At 39.6% G+C, this 19,356-nt stretch overlaps 1 protein-coding gene across 2 annotated transcripts in view; it reads right to left on the bottom strand.

The window, feature by feature from the left end:
- TTC7B (tetratricopeptide repeat domain 7B) overlaps window positions 1-13,998 on the bottom strand; it is a 139,073-nt gene extending 125,075 nt beyond the window's left edge. The window contains exon 1 of one of the 2 annotated variants that reach the window (XM_034062043.1): window positions 13,731-13,998. In XM_034062043.1, the coding sequence (XP_033917934.1) occupies window positions 13,731-13,851 (121 nt within the window). In that variant the 5' untranslated portion in view covers window positions 13,852-13,998. Of the gene's footprint in view, window positions 1-5,217; window positions 5,237-13,730 lie in introns of those variants that run through there. The other variant, XM_031049398.1, reaches the window with a different exon arrangement.
- Window positions 13,999-19,356: the final 5,358 nt, after the last annotated feature.

Here is a 19,356-nt window from a genome sequence, read left to right as displayed (position 1 = left end):
TAATGATTATTTGTCATCTTTCAAATACTTTAAAAAAAAAACAAACCCAAAACCAACCCCAACTAAAGATATATAACACCCAGCTCAAAATAAATAAATAAATGACTACTGCTCAATAATACAACTAAAGTATAACGATGAAATCTTATTACCCATTAATTGCCAACCATACTCAGCATCTATTTTGTTACAATTTACTTTCTGCATGTTCTTTTCCTTCAAACAGAAATCTTAGCATAACTGATAAAAATCAACAGCTTACACAGCTTCAGTTTCAAGTTGCAAACTAAACAAGAGATTAAACTGGCCAGATCTCTTTCCTTTCAGCCTTATTCCAAATTCAACATTTCCTTAGCATAGCCACAGTATTATTATAAACAACAAGTAAAGTCAGATACTATAACCAACATTACCCTGCTCAATGATAGCTTTAGCACAACACTTTCTAGGCCTGCTCTTTCTGCAGCTGTTCCATCTCTCTAAAAATCAGAGGATAAACTGCATGCACAGAAAAGACAGATGGTTTTGTACACCAACACAAGGCAGGTTAGTTTTTGGTGTAAGGAATTTAACATGTGTTGAGTGAAAGGGTCTCAGAGATCAGAGGCCTGCTCCAAACTCACAAAACTGCTTCAGAACATGTTCACAGGATGCTATTATTTGCCTTACAAAGCATAGGCCACTGAAGGGTGACCTTCAGCACAGGCGTTTTATTAACAATACTCAGAAGACTCCAGATAGTGTTCCAAGTACACAATTTTTGTTTATGAGACTCTTTAAAAATATGACTAATAGAAAGAGTAGACCTTGAAAATAATTCTTGAGGTCAGCACAGTAATGTCCTACTTTGGAGAATAACAAAGAAGATTCATTTTTCTAATTGTAGTTTTTAAGCTAAGTGGTAACTTAGAAACAGTTTTAAATATGTCAAACTGCTTAAGTTTTAAAAGATGTGCAACTTGATACTCATCAAAACCAAAGTATTTCATTCAACAAGCAACATTCCTCTTTGCTTTTATTCAGTTTAGCACTTCACTGAGCAAACTTCATTTCCAAAGAAGGCTGAGTAAATACAAACACCAAACATAGCAAGGAATCTAAATGACACTCTAAAACCAGTGCTTTGGTTAAGGAGCTCAAATATCATCAAGGCTGCTTGCAATGAGAACAGTGAAGTCTAGCACCGACATTCTTCAACACTTCAAGTAGCAGAACTTCAAACATTCCAAAGAAAAATATATCACAAATGCCTTCCCTCTCATATGCATTTCCTTAAGCAGGTCCCAGAAATTCTTCTGGCCCACATCCCTGCAGCAAGTATTTCTTTAGTTAAATACAGTAGATGAAGAAACAGGTAAAAAACACTGCTAAACTGCACATGAGCTACCAGAGATGTTTTATTTATTATATAAACTGCAAAATTGTCATGAAACAACAAGTTTGGATGGTTACAACAGATTGGGGGATATCTTGAAGAACAGGTTAGACACTAAGGAAAAAGGAAATAAACCCTTGCACTGTTAGGTGTGAAAATGCATTTTCTGTAAAATGAGGATTCTTAAGACAAAGTGCTGAAACCATTCCTATTACTAAAGGGTAATAGCTATCCCTTAAGACATCCTGAAGTAAGTAATGTTTGCGAAGAAATTGCTTATCTCTTTCTTACAGCACAGTATGAGTAATCTAGATTATATCCTTCTATGAGACATTTTGCATCACAGAATGAAGAAGACCAGCTCTAGAAGTTCCAATTCTCACCCATTTGGGTGTAGCCACAGAAGAACAAGACAGGCACAGACACAGATCTACAGCACTCTGCAGAAGGTAAGATTATTCCTCTTGGACACAGCACTGGGAAAACTGAAAGAAAAACGAGCTGCTTCCTTTGGAAAACATAATTTAGCCGCTCTCATCTTTCTCTCTTCCCTCTCTCATCTTTCTCATTCCATCCTAAGATCTCTGATAATGACTTCAAAAAACAGGATATTGACTTTAAAGACAGGACTCAAGCAAGACCAAAGCTTTAAGTTCATTTTGGCACAGAATCAGAAATTATCCAGATATCCTGAGTTGAGAATAAAAGTAGTCTATAGCATCCAGATGTTTTCTTCCCACCATTGATACAAGTTAGAAAAGCTAATGATCTATATATACACTAGCTAGGGACAGCCACAGTGCAGCAGCGTGTATTACACATACTTTTCATCAGAGAAATGGTGGGAGAAAACAACAGCCGTGACTTACAGATCCAACTAAGCATCAAAACAAAAGCTGTTCCAAGTGATCCATACAACACAAGTCACCCTTTCCCTGTACCATTGCTATATATCATGAGACAGCGAAATAAGAGGAAGAGCTACTGTCAGACTGACTTTCATCACAGAAATGCTGCACTCACTCAGCTGCTGGTGACTAACACTGGAAGGCAACAAATCACAGAATGCAAAAGATAAAAGTTGCTAAAGCAAAATTTTGTTATTTACTGAGTCACTCATCTGCTAAGGAAGTTGGCTGGAGCAACAAATTGGCAACACTGGCAAAAAAATAATTTAAATCAAATTACGACTGTGAGAGTGCTTTATTGACAAAGCAGTGGCTTGAGGCATGTCAACCACTCTGTGCCAGTGAGATCAAGCCCAGTGGTCCTTGTAACAACATTCCAATAACATGGACATTTCTGAAGAAGCTACTTAAAAAATAATAGCTCTAGTGGAGTTGTTCATCACATTTAGCTATCCCTTAAGACATCCTGAACACTTCTACATAGGCAAGTTGTTTTCTTTCAGCTTAGAGGAAGTTTAGACACATTCACACTGAATGCTTTGAGAAGAACCTTGTGGTTCATGGATATCCCTTGCTGCAATATGGATCAAACCTAACCATCTTCAAAATAAGAATAATGGCTGGCAGAAATACGGGGTGGGGGAAAAATACACATGATGGCGTATCTCTGTAAAACAGTGTCTAAAAATATCATGACAGCTGCCTTGCTACTCAATTTTTAACATCTGCTTTTGAAGCAAAATTGTTACCACACTACAGAGATCCAAAGCAGTTACTTGCAGGAAAACAGAGAATTAAAACTGAGGATTAGTCTTCATTTATCCTGGGTCAAAAATTATGAAGCATACTTATTTCTGTTAGTTTAAAACCATGGTCCATCTTGAATCATCCTCTGAATTACAGGCAAAACTAAAAAAATAATCACTTTTCTGATAAATGATACTACAACCTCCAAGCATTTGTTGAAGAACCCAGGTGTCATCAGCAGGCTAGGTGAGAGGAATATGTAGTTCTAAATTCATTTCTAAAAGTAACTTCAGAGAGATGGGGATTAAAAGGAAAGAATGGCAACACTGCACACAGTTCAAAAAGAAAAAAATTAATAAAAATAAAAGCCCTACCTGAACGCAGGTTAGGAGCAATTCTCTAGCCTGCAGAATCCCTCTCCAAGAGGTGTCTTGCCACACTGGCAAGAATACACATGATCCTCTGCTAACAACGGTGGTTACAAAACACGTACCCTTGACAGCTCAACATCTGAAGTGTAAAAAAGTGTGGGGAAAATTGGTGCTTTCTTCATTATATGCCAAATGGCATAGATTAAAATAATTACTTTTAGTATTTCATTTCACTGTCTTCTGAACAACATAGCTGCAAGAAAAATGTGCAGAACTAGGATAGAATCTCCTACCACAAAGACTTAAGCAAAGAGGCTCAACCTCAGACTCAATCCCGGAGGATGTTAATTTTAAGAGGAAGTATTTAGAAATATGAAATACAGAGCAAACCAGCTACAGAATCAGAGGTGACTGGCCAAACAAACTTTAATCTTTCCTTCAAGCAAACAGATAAAAATCTAGAATACTGTATCACTTCACGCACTCTCTACCAAAATCTTCAGTATTTCAGGTAATATATTTCTGACTCTTAAAAAGCATAATTATCCAAATGCACTGAAGTCAAAAGATCACAGTTATCATTAGTTCCAAATACAGATTGATCTCATATGAGGTGACATCAAGTAGATGAAGTTGCTAGCACAGAAGATGCTGCTGTTTCACCTGTCCTGTACTGGATTCCAGAGAGAGAAAGATACAGAAAACTCCAGTCAGGACTAAAAATAATAATTGAAAAAATAATAAGGGAGGAAAGGGTCAAGGGGTAAAGAGGACAATTATGAGATTTCCAGTATACCAACTGGACCATAAGTTGGTGTGCAGAATTCCAGCAAGCTGATTGCCTTTTAATCTCTGTTCTGGTGCTTCAAATCTTCCCAGAGAGAAATTAGTTTGGGAGTGAGAAAGGAAACTCCTCCTACTCAAACCCTAAAACTCTTATTCTCTCTAAAGGTAAAACTGAAAGTTCAGAGTACCTGAAGTGCAGCATGTTGCATCATTTTGAGAGGATTTTTCCTCAGACTTCCTAAAGCAGTTTGGACTATTGTTATGCCTAAACCTAAAAAACAAACTAAGGAATTTCTATCCAGGAGTTTGATGTTTTTTGATCCCAAAGAGGTCAATTGCTTCACACGGTACCCAGACAAAAATATCAGAGTAAATCATAGAATCAGAGACCTGTTTAGGTTGAAAAAGACCTTTAAGAACATCAAGTCCAACCACTAACCTAGCACTGCCAAGTCCACCACTAAACTGTGTCCCTCAGGACCACATCTAGACCTCTTTAACTCCAGGGATGGTGACTCCACCACTTTCCTGGGCAGCCTGTTCCAATGCTTGACTACCCTTTTGCTGAATAAATTTCTCCTAATACCCGATATAAACCTCCCCTGGTGCAAATTGAGGCCATTTCCTCCTGTCCTATTGTGTGTTACTTGGGAGAATATACCAAAAGCCACCTCGCTACAACCTCCTTTCAGGTAGGTGTAGAGAGCAATAAGCCTCCTTTTCTCCAGACTAAACAACCCCAGTTCCCTCAGCTGCTCCTTATAAGACTTGTCTCTCTAAAAAAAGCTGAAAGAGAAAAATTTTACAGCATCCCACAGAACATTTATCAGAGAAGGCCATTTCGAAATAGTGTTTTCTTCCAGAGGAGGATCTGGAAAACCTGGATCCAGAACTGATTTCATATTCATATGGCAGAAACAGCATGAAACACGTGTTTTCTAACAGGGAACAAGTTGACCATACACTTAAAACAAAAAACATCTGCTTTGTTCATAATGCATGTAGCAGTCATTACGAGCATTGGCTGTACCTGTTAGTAGAAGTCTTGAAGTACTCATTCAAGTAGCTCTGACCAGAAGTTACTTAAATGTTAAAATTTTTACATTTATACAAGGTTTACATTAAAGAAAAGAGAAACAGTACATGGATACACAGACATCACTTATGATTTCATTACTGGCCACTAAGTAGCAAGAATTCACAGCATCTTAGGATGACTGAGGTTGGAAGAGAGCTCTGGAGATTGCTTCGTCCAGCACCCTTGCTCTAAGCAAGATTAGAGCAGCCATGATCTTGTCAGTCAGGTCTCTGGGAAAGGTAGAAGAGCAGCTAGAGAACACGCGCAAACCAACAGGCACTACTAGCAGAAAGGCTGCAGACTAATGCAGACAATAGGCACCTAACATCAGAAGTCAGCTGTTCAGAGAAACTTCTATTTATTAATGCCTTTAATTATACATGGTCATTCATTCATTCCTCTGCCTCTTAAGTACACAGGGAGCATGGCATCCTTTTACTGTACAGCTGTGCAGTATCTAGGTAATTTTCCTACTTTACAAAATTTGCTTTGAAGAAAAACATTATAGGCTTCCCAAACTATTTCTGCATATATATAAACTTACTTCCAAAGTACCATTACTACAGAAATTTATTTAATTCTTGTATTAAGAACAGAAAACTGCAGCAATTACTTCAAACTGTATTATTTTTATGAGTTTTGTTGGGTTTTTTAATATTCAAGCACTCAAATTTTGTGAAGTGCTAAGACCATCAGAACAGTAAATATTCAAGCCAGGAAAACCAGGACAACCGCAATGTATTGTCTAGATTATTGATAATTTTTTGTTTGAATTAAACACAGCCCATTCAGTCAAATGCAATGCAAAACCAAGAAAGAATGTGGGTCATATCTAAGACTGGTAAGCATGAAGTGTGGGAAGCAGGATCGCCATCATCTTTGGGTATCTAACTGGGAATAGTTCTAGTAATCACACTGAAGGAAAATGATCAAAATTTAGCTTCTTTCCATTTATGCTTTGTTTAGGTTACAAAGATCAATGAGTGACTTGGAAAACAGGAAAAGCACATGCTGTGGTAGTGAGGAATTCTTTTCAGTCTTGCTTGTTGACATGATTTGTTTCTCAAAGGACAAACCAGTTTTCCTGTCGCTACTAACAATTAAAAAAAAAAACCCAGCTAGAGAAGGCAAAACCAAACCATGTCATGGGGACAGAAGCTCTTCTTCATGTTCTACCAAACAGCTGCACTGCAGTACAGAATAAATCTGACAGATGCATTCCTTCTCTTTAAGATAAAATGAGATTATAGTAAAGGATTACTGCCTATACATCCATGTTCAGAGTGGAACCATACCTCTCATAGAGAAATAATAAGTGAGGTGGGAACTTGCAGGAACTTATCCAACATCTCTTGAAGCAACAGAGCAACTGATAATATCTCTGATCAGAGGAGTTCACTAATAACTACCATTATGCACCTACCAAACTTTTGCTGACACCATAGAAATGTCCAGATTCAGCACTCCTCCAGAGCCTGGAGCAGAGATCACTCTCCAATGATTAAAGGACTTGCCACCAACAAATGCAGAACATCCTCACCAGACATCCTCACCCCCTCCAACTTAACATGCTGCCAACTTGCTTTTTACAAGTTACTGTCTTCAGTCACTCTTTATCAAATCAACAATTAAATCGTGTTCAGTGCAGAATAAAAATGCAGCGAATTAAACCATAAAATTCTAAAATCTGATTATTTAGAAGGCAGATCTGAGAGGAGGGGGAACAGCCCAGATTTGGCATGGTTAAGGACCTTCTGCCCCCTTCTTTACTATCATGCGAATCAAATTCAAAAAAGTGGTATCAATGATCCTGAGTTTATGCTAATGAACTTGTTTTCCTATAGCAAAGTTAATACTAATCTTTAACCCTTGAAGTGACGTTAAAGGAGCCTAGAGCAGCTGCAACACAGACTACAATACCAGTACTTATACACTGTAAGTCAGACTATCATTTCTTCTTATAATTTTAAAACAAAGCAACAGAGTGCAGCCCACCCAACATATGAGGTATCTAATTTCTAATATAATTACATAAGTATCCTTATAAATGTAAGCAGCTATAAGCTTCAAATTCCCAGAAATACTTAGTTTATTCCACTCAGACCAATTACATGCTTTTCTCACAGTGGGAGAAGAAAGTTCATCTCGTCTTTGCTTTTCACTTCACTTTTCAACAGCAGCCACTGTTCATATTCCACTGTCACACTATTAAGACACCTGTGAGAGGCAGACCAGCTCAGTAAGCCTGCAGAAACTAACCCCAGTAAACAGGGTTTTCTGCTGGCCCAGCAAAGTAAATTCCACCTCTGGTGCTTGTCAACACAAGAGACGAGAACACAAAACCAGGAGGAACTGCACAGAGAAGGAGCAGCTTAATTAAAGATAGGAAGAAACAGCTCCTCCACACCATAGCAGCAAGGTGTTAGACCAGCCTGATTACTTCTGAAATCATACTGACTATACTAGCATTTTCTCTTCCAGATGACAAGTCAGTTGGAATACAAACAACAGATCTATATCATCACTTACACTGTTGTAACACCCCTGGCTATCTGAAGAAAAAAAGCTCTCAGTCAAAAATAAGACAACACATCTTAGTATTGCCACAACCTTTGGTCTTCATTCAGAAAAATGTGTGTCCTCAGTAGCTTGTTCTGTAAATATGATAGTGAACACAGCAGAAGAATAACCAAAAAGCTAACAAAGGAAGAGAGCTTAATTTCCACAAAAGTGGAAATGCAAATGGCATGTCACATCATGGTCTGCAAACTTTTCTGGTAGAGATGTAGATCTCTTGAGAAAGCTTTGCATACATAAGTTGCAAGACATATATAAAAAACAAACAAATTTTATAAACACCTTCTAAGTAGGGTATGAGTCCCAAGAGGTTCAGAAATCCCTGGTTTACTAAAGGATAAGCTTAATACATACATCTGAGGCCTTGTATTTCACAAGGAAACAAACCAAACAAAAACTGGTAAGATGTTTCTATTTTTATGTCCTACTTATATCCAGATACAGAAGCAGCATAGAAAGTGACAAATAGGAAACAGATATGTAAAATACTTTCTGATCCTTTAGTTTTCCTACTCTGCTCCCAACTCCTCTCTGCTCCCTTATTCTGTAAGGCTAAATGTGAGGAAAGGTATAATAGGAAATTATAGAAACAAGGTGCTGAGAGAAAAGGCAGTCAGAGAAAACATCACACACAAAACAACAACAGAAATGGTATAGCAAGGGTAGCACAAAATTCAATTGCTAAGAAAGCAGTGTGTTAAAAGGCTGGTGTATGTCCATTAGCAAACTTGATACCTATAGGTAATGTTCTATTTTCATGGCAATGTCACAATGCTCTTGGTAACATATAGATCCACCAACTTCCAGGGAGTTCATTCTCCTTTGCTTTTCAAGCAATGCAGTATTTCACACTGGCTAAGGTTTCTACAGAACTACAACATTCTAACTCACTTGAACTATAAAAATTCATCTCCTCAGTGGTTTTCCAGACAGAGTCATACATCTCACTGAATTTGAGCAAGGCCATGTTAAAATTGAAGCAACAGTAAATAGCCAGAAATACCTGTGGAAATCCATGGATCCTTTATTTCATTCATTCAGCCTTCCACTGAACTGACCTAAGGTTTCCTCACAGTGTTTCCAAAGGAAGGAAAGAAAACAGAGTACTGACGTCCTGAGAATGTTCTGAGCAGACACAACCTTCATCTAAAGTCCACTGTAGCCACTTCCTTCGAGATGCTACTGTTTCATCAAAAATTCATTAAACACGCAATCAGCTTTGAAATGTGACTGCTAGCTTCCAAAATTATCATTCAAGCAATGAGAATTTGCAATGAGAATTTGCAAAGCTCTGAGTAAAACTGTCGCAGAAGTTTCAAAACACAATCCTCACAAACCTGGATACCTGAAAAAAATACATGAGTTATCTGTAAGACCAATGTGCTATGAAAAAATTACTGAAAAAGAATCATCACTGGTACTTCATAGGACTTATTTTTCAATATTCCAGAAAAGGAACTTTACAGATCACTTATATTTAAAATAAAAGCCTTTAATTAAAAAAAAAGGGGGGGGGGGATTTCAAATATATGTGAACATCAACACCAAAGCACTGAGGTCATCACTAGTTATTCTGGGGACTGCTACACTAAACTGTGAACTTAAGAGAAAAAAAACTCTCTTACAGCATATTGCATTTCATTCACACAACTGTGTTTTTGATGCAAACCAAGTTTTCCAAGACAAAGTTGTACAAGGTTCACCTAAGGATTAAGGCCTTTATTTAATAAAGTAGCCCATTCAGACTGGCTTAAAATATGAAAGAATCCTATGACCATTGTTTCCCAATTCTGGGTGCACTTTAAAATACATTCCGATTAATTTCAGATATCCAGCATTTATTATTTAACCTCTTCCAATAATCTGTGAACAAGTAATTCTTTTGCTCTCACTTTGCTTCACTTCCATGCTTTTCATTTGCACTGCTAGACAAAATACAACAAACAGAATTGATATTTCTTCAGATTATTTTCTTATAAGAAACCTTTTGCGGTTAGTTAAACTAGTTGGGAACACTCAAGAAGTTTCAATAGTTAAAAGTGTTTTAAGATTTTATCTCTAATAACTTGGAGTTTGTCTCAGTTCCATTAGAGAAGTGATACTCAGGATGTGAACACTTAAGGATGGCACATTTCTTGCAACCAAACAGCCTACAGATTAGCCAAGGACCACATCTTGGTGAACATCAGAGCAGCATGATGATTTCTATGTGAGGTAAACTGCAAGTGGCAAACTGCCCTCTGGCAGTGGCAGTTGCAGGAGTGGCCTCTATGGGAAGAAGGCAGGGGCTGCCCTGTTCCAGTCCAGCTGGCTCCAACAGACACAGCAGAACCCAGCTGAGCCCCTGAGCAAAGCTCAGCACCTCTGGAAAAGACTACTTCAGGAAGGGCAGAAAATGCCACAGAGAGGATGAGGGAACAAAAGGAGTGAGAAACAGCAAAGGGAACACCAAGGTCAGAGAAGGAGGGGGAGGAGGTGCAGATATCCACTGCTGCAGGTGGGGATGACTCAAGCTCAAGCAGGTGGAAGGAACCGCGGCACATGGACAGCCTGTGCTACAGCAGATTTTTTCCCTGAAGAACTGCAGTCAATGGGGAGCCCACACCAGAGCAGAGGGAAGTGAAAAGGCAGGAGCAGCAGAAAGAAACCACCTCACAATGACTACAACCCCACACCATGTAGGAAGGGATACAGGAGTCTGCAGCACTAGAATGAGGTTAAGCCTGGGAAAGGGGGGAGGAAAAGTGTTGCTTTCATGTCTGCCTGTTTCTTACTACTTGAATCTATTTTAACTGACAACCAATTAAATTCATTTTCCTCAAGTCAAGCCTGTTTTGCCCACAACACTAATTAGTAAGTGGTCTGTCTCTCTTTATCTGAAGCTACAAGTCTTCCTGTTTTCTGCCCCTGCCCCACTTAGGAAGGGAAGAGACTGAGCAGCTGGGTGGGCATTTGCTGTTAGCCAAGGCTAAGCCACCATACCTGCGCAAAACAGTTTTGACCCTATCTTTTATGGGAATGCTGATGAAGCAAGAGCTCAAATGGAGATTTGTGTTACACGACATGAATCTCACTACTGCTGCTGAGTCCTGGTTCTGAAGGCAAGAAATGTAATACAAACTGGGTTAAGTGCCTAACAATTCTGAGTTAGATTAAAGACTCTGATTTCATCCATCTATCCTTTGTGAAAAACAGTGCAAGCCATAGTCTTGACACAGAGCAAATATTTTCCATGATCCAAATTGTGGCTACTACTTACAGAATAGCAAAGGCAGTGACCAATCCATTAACATTTCTCTTTCCTCTTTATCTTAAAGCTCAGAAAGCTCACAAAGCCTTTCAAATTCAATCCATCAGATACAGAAATTGGTTCTAGTGTAATTTTTGTACATCCAAAATCCTGCATAAGCTGTCATTTATATTTTCTATTGTTATTATTATTACTTATACAGATCCACTGTCAAGTTTTATACACACTCCTAATTCTATAATAGTGCAGACAGGATCCATTAGCAGAACAAAACAGCATAAAAAATACAATAATTAAGTCAACTCAAAATACTGCACCTCTCAAGTGCTGCACTTCTCCATAAGTATATATTATTGCCTTATTCATCCACACAGACCTTCATCCTGGGAGCTGTCATTGCTATTTCTTCCTTTATCTAATTTGGGCTGTAAGGTTCAAGGGATGGGAACTTGATAATAGTAAACACTGTCTCAATGCAAGACAGCCCAAAAAATAATCCAGCCCATCAAAATTTATGTCAAATTCTCCAATACGCCTTTCCAAACAGGAGGTGTAATTAAGTCCAGGTAAAGCTACAGTCTTCTCATTTGAAAGAGTACAAGATTGAAGAGATTACAAGAGGGCTTCCCCAAAGGATTACTTCCCATCTGTATTACAAGAGCAATAAACCCTATTCCCAGCAATATTGATATCCCCACTTAATGTGCTTCAGATTTAAGAATCAGAGACTGACAAACCAATAAAAACTGAACTTTACTACAAAAGAAAGCCGTAAAGTTCTGAGTACTTTATCTTCCATTAATTGCTTCAGATTAACTGTCAACAGGAATACACATTGGAGCACTTTTCAGTTCCTATCTCTCTTCACAGGAAGAATAGATGCACTGCCTCTCCTGCATAGTCTCACTAGCTGATAACCTCGGCCTGCAACCTGTACACCAGGATCTAAAATACAAACTTATATTTGAGACACTTTCAACAGCAGGGGCATGTATTTCTTTAAATAAATTACTCTCTTCCTGTGTTACTCCACTACAAAAGAAGAATTCCTTACGCTCACTTAACTTACTGACTGTTGACATTCTCAAGTTAGCTAGAACATGGAAGCCACGGACATCAATTTAATCATTCCTGTACTGTCAGAAAGAGACAAAATCTGCAAGTGATACTTGCCTATGTTTTAAAGTCAGGGAATGCTTCCATAATTTGTATTCTGACTGGTAGAGAATCTGGAAGACACCATAACAGGAAAATCACTGAAGTGTAAAGTTATTATAATCTTCTCTGATATGCTCCACTTAGGTAAAAAGTACCCAGGTCATAGAAATCTAAGTCAAACTGCCAATAACATCTTCTGCCTAGGTCTCTCTACCTGTCTGCAATACCTTAATACATCTTAAAACTATGAAGGCCATGCTTCTCAACCAGCCAGCCTGCCTTTGCTTGAACTCATCTCTGACTACCTCATACTTGATAATCAAAAGAAGCATATCCTTAAACTAAACATAATACATTCCACTTTTTCACTTGCATTTATTTTTAGTTAGTGTAATACCAGTGTGTTTCAGGATCATCACACAGCTGTTCTTAAGGCCAACACATGTAAGGTTATCTACTACCCATGCATCTATTATTAAACTGTCTCTCTTTAATTCAGGCTTTTCCTCTTTTAACTGTATTTCTATACAGCCGAATCATGCCATTTTCTTCTATACCTGAATGTGCAAAGCTATCACTGCCTTCACAACACTCCCAGTGATGCCAACCTGATACCTCATCCTCTCTCTGTATTATCACCTCTGAATTCAACCCAAGTTCTGTCTCTGCAGAGTTGACTTCTTTCTTCTTCTCAGGTCCACCTCAGCAGATGAGTGAGCCCAGAGAGATAGATGTTATGCCTGTGTCTTTTATCACACACAGAATAAAGTCACCCATACCAAAGAGAACTTCCCTGCACCTTCCTTGTTCATCAGGCACTTCCATACCTCAAAACGAAGCACAGCTTTTCAACCCTTTCAGCTAAACATGTAAAAGTTTGTGATACAGGAAATGAGACCAAGCAAACCATTCATAGTTTTTACAATGAAATAAATGAAGCTGCACTATATTACTGAGGTATGTTTTTAAGGAAAAGGGCAAAACCCTTCCTATGACACACGGTGTACAGGCACCTCGGCTGCACACAGAAGACGTAAGGACATTATGCATGCTGTCAGCATGTGTGCCTGCAAAACTGCAACGCTCACGATAACACCTCAGACCGCTCAGCAGCTCTGGACGTCAATACACAGGGCCCCGCTGCCGGCGAGGAGATGCAGCCCCCCCAGCACCAGAGGGGTGCTCAGCGGGGCTGCGCGCCCCAGCTCTCCGCCCGGGTGTGATTTCCGAGGTGCCCTCCGGGTCAGGCCCTCGGCGGCGCCCACCTCCCCGCCGCCCTCCAAGGTGCTCCCTCTCTGCGCCGCGCCTCCGCGACCCGCTCCCCGACCCTCCAACGGCCCACGCGTCCCGCCGCCCCACGGGCGGCCCTCAGGCCTCTCCCGCCAACCCTCCCGGCTGCACCTGCCGGGCCCGGGAGTCCCAGCGGCCGCCCCCCGCGGGCCCTGACCCGCGGCCTGCTTCTTCCCGCCCTGCGCCGCACCGTTAGCGATGAGCTTGGCCGAGAGCTGCTTGACGAGCTCGGGGATCCGCTCCCACTGGCACTCCGAGCGGCACCGCTCGATCTCCGTCTCCAGCCGGGAGCCTGCCTTCTTGGTGGCCATGGCCGGGCAGATGGGCCCCGGCGGGGAAAAAGGTCAGGGCGGCGAGAAGGGGGGGGGGGGGGGGGGGGGGGGGGTGGGGAGCGGCGAGAGGCCGGCGGCGGCACCGGGCGCCTGGGCGGCGGCGCGGCTGGAGCGGCGGAACTCGAGAGCCGGGCAGCGATGGAACAGCGCGGGGCGGAGCCAGGAGCCGGCGGCGGCCCGGGGTTGAAGGGTCCTAGGTCCCGCCTCCCGTCCGGCGGCAGCCCTGATACCGTGGGGTGGGGGTAAGGGAGGGAAGGGGAAGGAAGGGAGAGACGGAGGGAGCTGAGGAAGCAGCCACGTTGTTGAAGGTACCCGCTGGTAGTAGGGCCGGTAGGCGGGCAGGAGCTTCTGCTCCTTAAAGTGATTTGCCCAGTGTCATCCAACTTCATCCAATCTCCTTGTCGCACAGGCTAATGATGAATATTCACCATCACCCCCTCTGCTATACTTTTCCACTTCCACAAAATGTAACACCACATCGGTTCCTGTCTGTAAATTAATGGTTACCTCTTCCCTCACCTCAAAACCAGCCATCCACACTCAGTCTAGCAGTTTTTAATCCCTTTCAGGGCATTCTCCTTTTTGTCTTCTCTGTTTCCACACCTCACACCATCCTTTCTCTACGGTCTCTTGTAGCTGATGCGCTCTGTCCCATCTTGTCCCATGGAAAGGTGACCCCCAGTGTGGCCCATCAGCTCGGTATGCACCTACTCCCTAGTTGAACAGCAGAGGGTAGAGCAGTGCCAGAAATGCACACCCTACATAAATAATGTCCTATGTTTTGAGAAAATAAACACACTTCTAACAGTTGGGTGCAATAAAAATAATAGCTGTGACGATTTCAAGAAATACCATGTGTCTTTGTCAAAAGCTACATCAAATGTGACATGCTAGTGCCACAAACTTTCATCCACCTCAGAAAACAGCCACCATGCCTAATCTTCACTAGAAATGTAGCAAAGAGACCAAGACTACATTTAAGAAGTATCAGATGCTGTCATGGCTCTTACATGCATTGCACCCCTCTGGATCTAGCACATTTATTCTTCTGAAATGTCATGATCACAGAAGTCAAATATGGGCAAATGTAACATTACCAGCCTAAGACAGCTCATTCATTCTTTTATAACTGTTAAGAACAATCTGTCTTACTCCCCAAACCCTGTTATGATCTTCAAACTCTTAGGGAACAGTAACATCACCAGGTGTAACATCGATGTGGTGTTATATAAATAGATCAGATAAATGTAAATGTGACACATCTGTGGGCCCTGAAAGGGTGACTTCCACATAACAAAATTTCTAACCAATTTTCTAGTTAGTGTGTCTGTCACATATACTACTAAGGAACAGCTGCTTCCTGAAGTTTTGCTTGTTTTGTATCATCAGGTGAAAGATCAATAAAAGGATGCAAAGATGGGAAATCACTGTCATCGAATCATTGATTGGTCAAAAACAGACCCAAGTTTGTTCGAGTACCTTGCCTGGGCATTCCCCAGCTGTATCCTCAATGTAACAAACATCTATTTCCTGCAAATCTTGCTTTGCTTCTAGCCTTAGACCTTCACAGCTATTGCAACTCTGTGACAGGTATCAAGTGTCTTAGTGTTCCAACTAATTACTCTTCATTCTCGGTGCTACTGAAAGCATAATAGCACAAAATTCAGATACTGTAATCTGCTTTCTTCATCACGTTGCTGTTAAAACACTTTCAGATTATAGCCCAACTGCAAACAAAGTATCCTTCAGATTTTAAAAAGTGCAATAGAAACAGTAGCAGAAGGTAACAGCATTTAATAAATACAGGGAGTATTATCAGGCTGGAAAGATGATTTGATACTGTAACAAAAGCAAAGGCAGAAACATGTGATAAAGCATTTTTTTTTGCTTACATGAGGTTTCAGAAGATCCAGAGAACATTAAACTGATAATAGCATGGTGTTTCAATGGAGAGATAAATTATAAATAAGGCAGGAAAGTAATGATAATTCAAAAGCTTTGATATCATAACTACTAGTTCTTTTACAAGTAAGATTATGAAAACTAAAATTTCAACTAAAAAGACTTAATTTGCTTATGAAGATTATTCATATTTATTCACAGCAATTTTAACACATTTTGTTAGCAATGATCACATCATTTCAGTAAAAGCTACCAGCAAAATAGTATTAAAATATTTACATAACAGTTCATCAGGCTTATTATCTCAACAGCTACTATTTATGAAGTGAGACATTTTTGCAAAATTAATTAATATATTTTGAAATGCATTGGAACAATTAGGAAATCTGCTTCAACATAGATGAACTCACCTAAGACTTCTCTGACATGATTCCATTGTAGATGACCCATAATCATTAACAATAATGGATCTGGAATGAATATCATAAAAGTGATGTAGAAAATAGGTCTGACCTTGCATATTTTGTCAATTGCCACTTATTTTCAAACTTAAACAAAGTGTTGGTTTCTGGAAATGGCCTATTTAGTAAACTGTTGGCACAGACTGAAGCATGCACTCTCTTTGCTAGAGATAGTCTGCTATTTTCATTCACCTCACGGCTTGTGAGGTGGTAACTCACTAGGAGATATGGAGAGATGCCTGGTTTCCCAAAAGGATGACAAAGTAACCAAAATAACCAAAATGCATTGATCAAGCATTTTGCCTTATGCTCTCTTCTACCCCACACTCCCCCCTCCCCCCCCCCCCCCCCCCCCCCCCCCCCCTTACACAAAGTAATAAGAGAAATAAGGGATTGTTCAGTGTAAATTCATGAGCTTGGTATGAAGAAATGGGAACTTTCAGTCCACACCACTCTGATACTTCTGGTAACCTGAAAATAAACCCAAAAAAGCAGCTTTCTATAAATACTCCCTACAGAACTACGAGAAACAGAAGTGATGTAAACTGGTATAACGTAAAAGTTACAGAGAATATAAACTGACTTAAAATAACATTTTAATTACTATGATGATAGAATCATAGAATAGTTAGGGTTAGAAAGGACCTTAAGATCATCTAGTTCCAACTCCTCCTGCCACAGGCAGGAACACCTCACACTGACAGGGACACCTCACACTAAACCATGCCACCCAAGGCTCTGTCCAACCTGGCCTTGAACACCGCCAGGAATGGAGCATTCACAAGTTCCTTGGGCAACCCATTCCAGTACCTCACCACCCTTACAGTAAAGAATTTTTTCCTTATATCCAATCTAAGATGATATTAAAGACTGTGTTACAAAGACTCAGAGAAAAAAAAAAAAGTACATGCATTTTTAAAGGTCACATAATCAAACAATGCTAGGAACTCACATGAACAGAATGAAAAAAAAAAAAGAAGAAAGGCAAGCAAACTTATAAGAGCACTGAGTTTTATTCTAAATTCAACTTCTGGTTTATATTGGGCAAATACTATTCACTGCTGAAGCAGCAGGGAAGGAACCAAACCTCACCTTTTCCCAGCTTTCTGTTAATCTAAATAAATGAGTGAATTAATTGAAACAGTATTTTCGTGACAGCTTTGCAGAAGTCAGGCCCTTGTAAGAATCGGCTAGTCAAAGCTTAACACCCAATTTGTGTCAAAGGCTGTCAGTGCTTAACGGCAACTGGTTTTGCTCTATTTTCAGAAGTGTTTTATACGCAAATTTACTTACTACTTGGGTTTTAGCTTGGCATACTGATCAACAGTTTGGGTTTTCTTCCAAGTACGGTTTATCTGAAGCTGCTAATCAAACTTCAGTTATTGAAACTATTTTTTTCCTATGAGCTATTTTAAGGTCAGTAATAAAAAGAAGCTTTTCCCCAGCACAAATTCTTACTTTGCCAATTTCTTATTTTTCAATTCAACAACATTTTACTGTCTGTTAAGATGTCAAATGTATTCTACCGCAAGTGATCAGATATACAATTCAAATATTATTTGTATTTTAAGTCAACGACATTCAACTCCTGCTACCATGTGCTATTTTCTCACATGTGAAGTGCAAAAATTTTCAGGCCAAAATGCATTGAGGTGAGAAGTAATTTCTGTACAATTGAGAGCACAATTAGTAAGCATTATAGAAGGAAAAAAAAATAAAATTACTGTGATCAAAGTCTTTTTCTTCAGTTAGCATAATGCTTAGTAAAATGAGGTAACTGCGGAATTCTCCATTCCTACTGAAGCCCATTATCTGTCTGAAATTTAGAGCAGACCATTTAAATTGTTAGAGAAAATAATTTCACAGCCAAAACCAGGACAAATGGACATTTGATTCCTTTCTGAGAGTACCAAAATGCAACTTAAATGGAAATTAAGTAAAACTGAACAGCATCTGCAAAATCAACAGTGTGGCAACATGCACATTATAAAACCTGCAACTCCTGCCTCATAGCAAGAAAGAGAGTCACGTAAGAAGTGAAATATGCTTCATCAAAATATTTCAACATTTCAAGGTTTTGTACTCAGATGAATTTATTTTCTTAAAGACAAAACATCTGTGAATGTACATTTTTTTGTAAACCATTAAGCCCTTACTGCTGTTTGAACATTCAAATAATACACAAAGAGTTCAGGAAAACCTAAGAACCTGGAAAGCTTTTTTTTCCTTCACAATGGACTTCTGATTTTGTAGTTTGTTGCTTTCAAATGGATTCAATTCCTACTGCACTTGTAAAATAACATGCAGCACAACTGATACTTTAAAAGAAATGTATGTCTGTACAATCAGGCAAATTTTAATTTTTCACTACTGTACAAAATTTTCTGATGTTAATTCTCAGTCTTTAATAAATGATGGTGCTAACAGGCATTGCTATTGAGAGGCTGAATCAGAAATTTAAATTACTAATTGTGCTGCAAAAGGTAAAAAATCAGACTCGAAAAGATATCCTTTCCAAACTCCTGTATGCTAAATGGGAAACAGTGTTGCCAAGGAAAAGACCATAACGTGTATCACTAAATTGGCAATATATATTAAAGTAACATTGTCCCAGCCCAATGCAGTTTCGTACTGCATTTTAAACCTATTTAAACTGCTTCTGGAAATACTGTCCACATCACAAATGCATAGATTTAAACACAAAAAGTCACCTCCCAGAATTAAAGGAAAGCACTTTATTGGTGTCTATAGGATGATTAGATGCATTTATTTCTGAATTGCTGCTTGTTCCACAACTGCATTTTACAAAGCTTTGTTGCCAGTAAAATTGTTAGCCTGTATTAACATGTATTAACTCACAGGAAGCAAAATGGGAAGAAAAAGACCATTGTTTGTTGTTTGCCACATTTATTGTGCCACTTTGAAACTTTGAAGCCTTGTTCAAAGGTCTAGGATTTCAAATAAATGTTTTGACTACTTTTAAGTTCATGGAAGAGCCAAGGTAAGGCCTAACCATGGGTCATCACTGTGTTACATTTACAGTAAGCCTCTTGTAATTTCAGCTGTTATCCCACACAGTGATGCTCATAGAGCAGCAGGTAAAGAGGGTCTCTGCATTGTT

This window comes from Melopsittacus undulatus, chromosome 4 (assembly GCF_012275295.1).
Source record: "Melopsittacus undulatus isolate bMelUnd1 chromosome 4, bMelUnd1.mat.Z, whole genome shotgun sequence".
Classification (NCBI taxonomy): domain Eukaryota; kingdom Metazoa; phylum Chordata; class Aves; order Psittaciformes; family Psittaculidae; genus Melopsittacus; species Melopsittacus undulatus.
The sequence above is the reverse complement of the archived record's forward strand: the minus strand, read 5'-3'. Positions and strand labels throughout refer to the sequence as shown.